Here is a 6,118-nt window from a genome sequence, read left to right as displayed (position 1 = left end):
AAAAAAATTTTGGATTTTGGAGCATTTCGGATTGGGGGATGTTCAACCTGTACTATATTATTTCAAAACTCCTTTCTGTGTCTGAAGGTTTATGATTCTAATACAGAGGTTGGCAAATTATGGCCCATGAGCCAAATCTGACCTGCCTACTTTCGTTAATAAAGTTTTATTGGAACACAGTCACACTCATTCATTTAAGTATTGTTTATGGCTGCTTCCATACTACAATAGCAGAGTTTAATAGTTGCAACAGAGATCATGTTGCCTATAAAGCTGAAAAGTTTTACTATCTAGTCTTTCACAGAAAGTTTGTCAAGCCCTATAAATTAGGAAAAATCCACATTCTTTTTTTGAGAGACAGACATTTTAACATGGTAAGACTCATACAAGAGGAAAAAACCATGATTACTTACATAATTACTTTGACCACAAGTGAAGTGACAGAACACTAGGTACAATTTACTATGAGAAATTATTACATAACACCTTTCACCTTGAACTAGAACATGGAAAACAAAAGTATTTTAGAAAGCATATTTGGAATTGACTAAGGAATATGATCTGGGACTATCTGCATAACTCTGAATGGTTTAATGTGAATAAAACATACCAAAACTTAAATTCTTCCCTCTTCTGAAATAATTAAATGTAAGTCTTTTGTTTCATGAAATGGTTAATTGAAATAGTGTTCTTAAAAAATTACAATGTATTATAAACTAAAGTATGTATAACGAAGGTTACTGTGATAATCCCAGAAGCTATTTGATATTGAAGATAAAGAATATGAAGCAGTGATGACATGAAATTAGTTTGGTTTTTGTAATTACTACAAAACCCGACAATTCTCCATGCTCTATTCCAGAATACTTTTAAGATGGAAATTCTGAAAGTGGAAATGTAATAATGGTTTTACCACAAATACACCAACTTCTCTTGGGCTGAGAAAATACTGGCATTATATATAACAATATTAACATGTTTATACATTATGGAATTAAACATTTTTTACTTGAAACAAGCTTATACTTAATATTTATACATAGCATTAAAAAATTCAATTGTTTCCGAAAGGAAAAGACACCAACATGACCACATGTACCCCAAGGTTTGATAATTTATGCACAAGAAATATACATTAGATATAATAAAATCTGATATCATAAATAGGTGGGCTAATTATAGTATCAAAGCTACTCTTGATCCTCATGAAAATCTAAGTTATAAAAGGTTATTAATAAAACAAGTCAGTAAATACAAATAATCAATGTAATTAAAAAGCAACTGCCAAAACTTTTAGAATGATCACATTGTCATTCAGAGAACTAATATGAAAAAGCCAAAATACCTGTAACACAATTCAGAGTTTAAGTATTCAAAGCAAAAAAACCCCGCCAAAAAAAAAAAAAAAAACACAGTAAGAAAATTCTCCCCCCAAGCAGAACTAGATATATTCTGTGCTACATCAGAATATGTGCTATTCTAACAAAGAATGTATTTAATCAGACGTATATCTGCTTTGGGCCTCATAAAAAATGTCCCCAAGTCAAACTACTATATTACCTTTCTGTGCCAAAATGAGCAATATTTTATTTCAAACAATTCTAGAAAAGGCAATTTTATAAAATACTAAATCCAAAAATTTCTCCTGACTTAAGTAAATAAGGCAAGAAATCATGGGAAAATCAGCAAAAATCAAAACAGAATGAGGCACATAAATTGAACACTTATGTATTTCAGTTAAAAAAAAAAAGCATCAGGCCGGCACGGTGGCTCACGCCTGTAATCCTAGCTCTCTGGGAGGCCGAGGCGGGTGGATTGTTTGAGCTCAGGAGTTCGAAACCAGCCTGAGCAAGAGCGAGACCCCGTCTCTACTAAAAATAGAAAGAAATTGGCTGGACAACTAAAAATATATATATAAAAAAAATTAGCCGGGCATGGTGGCGCATCCCTGTAGTCCCAGCTACTCAGGAGGCTGAGGCAGGAGGATCACTTGAGCCCAGGAGTTTGAGGTTGCTGTGAGCTAGGATGACGCCACGGCACTCTAGCCTGGGCAACACAGTGAGACTCTATCTCAAAAAAAAAAAAAAAAAAAAAAAAGGGTCATTACCTCAGACAAGTTCAGTTTCATAAAACTGATTTTCAAAGTGACATGCCAAGACACAACAGAAAAGCCTTAGTTCAAGACTTTTTTGGCAATGCAAAGGTCCATTACTGTTCGATGTCAACCAAAAGAATACACTTTCACAATTATCCTTTAACATGTTTATCCTTAAAATTCCCTGTGAAGATACACACATATGATTTTCTCTCTTTTGTATCCCAAATTCTACGGTAATTACTTCTCTTCTTGGTGACTTGTCATTTTGTGCAGGTATACTTTCCCTTAATGGAATTCTTCCTTAGGAGTTTTGTATAAAATAAATTGACATTTAAAATATATTAGAATGGTGTGTTATTTAAAGGAATTACACTTAGATCTGGTAAGGAAAGGCTCTCCTTTTAAGAAAACAACCACTTCATGTGTTGTATTTTAAATCTAAATTTACATATTGTGTTTACTGACGTAAAGTAACCTAGTATTTACCAATCATTATAAAACCACCAAAAAACAAATGTGAAAAAAATTCATATACTGTTTGAAAGTATAATCCTAAAAATTCTTATTCTTGGGAATATTTAATGAAACCATTCTTGTGAAATGTGATATTGAATGATTAAACAGAATTTATTGGAGTTAATTTTACATACCTTGGACTTGAGGGAACCTTCCCAATTTTCATCCACAGACTTCAAGAATAGCTCCTGCATAGAGCTACAAAAGGAAAAACAGGAATTTAAAAAATTGGTATAAATTTAAATATGTACTTATGAAATAAATATAAAGTTTCATAGTATAAACATTATAGTTAAGCAGGTATATAGATCAAAGAAATGTCAGAGGTGGACAGGACCATGTAGTTCTAATCCAACAGAAGAGAAAATGGAGGCTCAAGTATTATAAATGGTAGAGGACCTTATGCCCTACTTGGATTATTTTTAAGTCTAGCAAAAAGACAGAAGGAGATAAGGAAACTTGACAGTGAACTTTAATAGGTAAGATGTCCCAGGAAGCTCTGTACAAAATTTTAAAAGATTTCCAACAGTTTTTTTAGGGTGATAAATTAAACACAAGTATATATCCATCTATCAAGATAGATACTTAATGAAAATTCTTTCTGGTTGCTTTTAATATTAAGTGATCAATGTTTTAGAATTTAACAAAAGCTCAATACCTTTTAAAAGTAATTATCATAGAAAGTACTGTGTAAAGATATTATAGGCAAACCAGTAAAATCTCATTATAAAGAACTCAAATGCAAATATTTCCCTTTAATGAAATTCAGTTGAAATGGATTCAATGGTAAATATCGCCTCTTTAGCTATAGAACCTGCACATTCTCTTTATGGTAAAAGCTCATTATAAAAAACTCAAATGCAAATATTTTATTGCAGTGAATTCAGCTGAAATGGATTCAATGGTAAATATCACCTTTTTTGTAGCTGTAGAGCCTCTCCATTCTTTTTATAGGGGCAGGGATATATTTGGGAATGTTGTGACTGTAAGAGAAGGCTGGCAATTTCAAGAACAGACCATACCCACTTCATTGCTTCTTAGTTTTCAGATTTGCTTTTTATGGAGGTCCGATATATAAAGATGGATTTCACTTTTTAAAGTTCTAAAATAGCATTTACTTGATTAAAAAAAAAATCACAGGCACTATACATGTTTATTTAAAATACTTTGAAAAATACAAAGTAGAAATTTAAAAATCACCTTAATTTGATCTAAAAAGATAATAACTTTTAACATTTTGTTGATTCTGGGCTTGATCGAGAGTTCTTAAATTTTTGAAAGATCACAGGTCCATTTGAGAATATAACAGAATTTTTCTTTAATCTGGCTGTTCATGGACTCTCTGAAACCACTGATGGATTTCAGATTAAGAACTCATGATCTCTAAGAGTCTTTGCAGCATTAAAAATTTAAGAATAGGTTAACTTAATTCTATACAATAAGTTGCTTTTGAATGAGACTTAGTTAATCTTGGTGAGGTAACTTCAGAAAAAAAAAAATCCTAAAAAATATAAGGCCATGTTACCAATAAGCTAATGAAGAGACAGATGCTCAACATCATCAATCATTAGGGAAATGCAAATCAAAACTGCAATGAGATACCACTTCACTCTCATTAGGATAGTTGTTATGAAAAAAAAGGCAAGGATGTGGAGAAACGGGAACCCTTGGGCACTGCTGTTGGGAACATGAAGTGGTGTAGCTGCCATAAAAAATGGAATTGTGGTTCCTCAAAAAATTAAAAATAGAATTACCAAGTGGTCCACAATTCTACTTCAGATATATACTCAAAAGTGAAAGCAAGGTCTCAAGCAGATTTTTTATACACTCATGTTCATAGCAACATTATTCACAACAGCCAAAGGGTGGAAACAATCCATGTGCCCATCAACGAATGAATGGGTAAACAAAATGTGGTATACACATACAATGGAATATTATTTGGCTTTAGAAAGGAAGGAAATTCTGATGCACATTACAACATAAAGGAACCTTGAAGACACCTTGCTAAGTGAAATAAGGTAATCACAAAAGGACAAACACTGTATGATTCTACTTAAATGAAGTAACTGGAGTAGTCAAATTCAGATACAGAAAGAATGGTGGTTGTCAGGCGCTTGGGGAAGAGAGGAACAGGGAATTACTGTTTCATGGGTATAGAGTTTCAGTTTGGGAAGATGAAAAAAGTTCTGGAGAAAGATGGTGATAACATGGCCATACACAACAATGTGAATGCACTTAACGACACCGCACTGTACAATTAAAAATGGTTAAGATGGGGAATTTTATGTATGTATATTTTACCACAATTAGAAACATATAAGGCCATATTAAAATTTGTTTATTAGATTTATCTTTTGTTTGTGATCCCTTGGAAACTCTTGGTGCAGATTCCACTGCCTTACATGATAATAGCATTTTTCTATACCACTGTTTCCCAATATTCTTCGTATCATGATACATGTGGAAAATGCTAATGATTATATGGAGCACTGAGGTAAAAGGAGGAAGCTGCTTATAATTGGGGATGACTAGCCTGGGAGCCCTGCTTAGCTCAGGTCCCACACGTGTTGTCTCAAGGGTTCAAAGTCTCAGTATCCCACCACACCTATAATCCATTCATGGAAAGCATGTCTCTACACCACAAAATACCAACTGATTAATTAAAAATATTAGAAACATATCCTTTAATCAACAGGCAGCTCAGATGTGACTTCTTCCAGGAAAATGTGTTGATTTCCTAGTCTCAGGGACTTTTCCAGTAAACTTTCACAGAACTCTGCTCTGCTCAACATAATGAACATCAAATATTCTATAACTTGACTGTCGGCAGCAAATGTCTTATCTTAATTTTTCCCCAGAACTGGACACAAAGCTGCTCAATCTATGTGTGTGCTGAAGGGAGAGAACTATTCACTTAACAAAATTAAATGCCTCTTTTTTCATCACGTAACTTTAAAAATATTTCAAGTTCCTTTGACATACTCTGTAGAGTAGTTCCAGTCCAGGGTAATCAAAAGAAAATGTAACTCAAAGTTAGAAAACATTATTAATTTAAAGTCAAATTCTGAAAGCATAATTTGTGATGCTAGTTGGCATTTTACTTATGAATTTGTAGTGTTCATAGGAAAATATTTGTTTTTCATGGTGAATAAATAATTTAAATTAACTACAGATTACAGTGAATTTTAAATGCTTTATAAAGTAATCATAAGTACCCTTGGCATCACACACAAATTCACACACAATGAAATACATGCTACTTATTATTTATATAGTAAGACTTCTCTATTGCATAAAGTATGAAAATACTAAAAAAAAATGTTAAAACTTGGAATTCTTTGACTTTAAGTTTTAATTTTAGCATTTTTACTTTCTTCTTTTCTTAAGAGACAGGGTTAGGGCGGGCGTGGTGGCTCATGCCTGTAATCCTAGCACTCTGGGAGGCTGAGGCGGGTGGATCGTTTGAGCTCAGGAGTTCAAGACCAGCCTGAGCAAGAGTGA

General features: G+C 33.0%; 1 protein-coding gene across 2 annotated transcripts in view; it reads right to left on the bottom strand.

Moving 5' to 3' along the window:
- The window catches only part of LOC105823852 (15 kDa selenoprotein), a 47,497-nt gene that overhangs the window by 13,945 nt on the left and 27,434 nt on the right, over window positions 1–6,118 (bottom strand). For both annotated transcript variants that reach the window (XM_012661111.1, XM_012661113.1), the window contains exon 3: window positions 2,749–2,812. In XM_012661111.1, coding sequence (XP_012516565.1) covers window positions 2,749–2,812 — 64 coding nt within the window. The remainder of the gene's footprint in view (window positions 1–2,748; window positions 2,813–6,118) is intronic.

The sequence above is a fragment of the Propithecus coquereli genome, unplaced genomic scaffold, assembly GCF_000956105.1.
Source record: "Propithecus coquereli isolate 6110/MARCELLA unplaced genomic scaffold, Pcoq_1.0 Scaffold7, whole genome shotgun sequence".
Taxonomy (NCBI): domain Eukaryota; kingdom Metazoa; phylum Chordata; class Mammalia; order Primates; family Indriidae; genus Propithecus; species Propithecus coquereli.
This window is presented reverse-complemented; position numbering and strand designations above follow the sequence as displayed.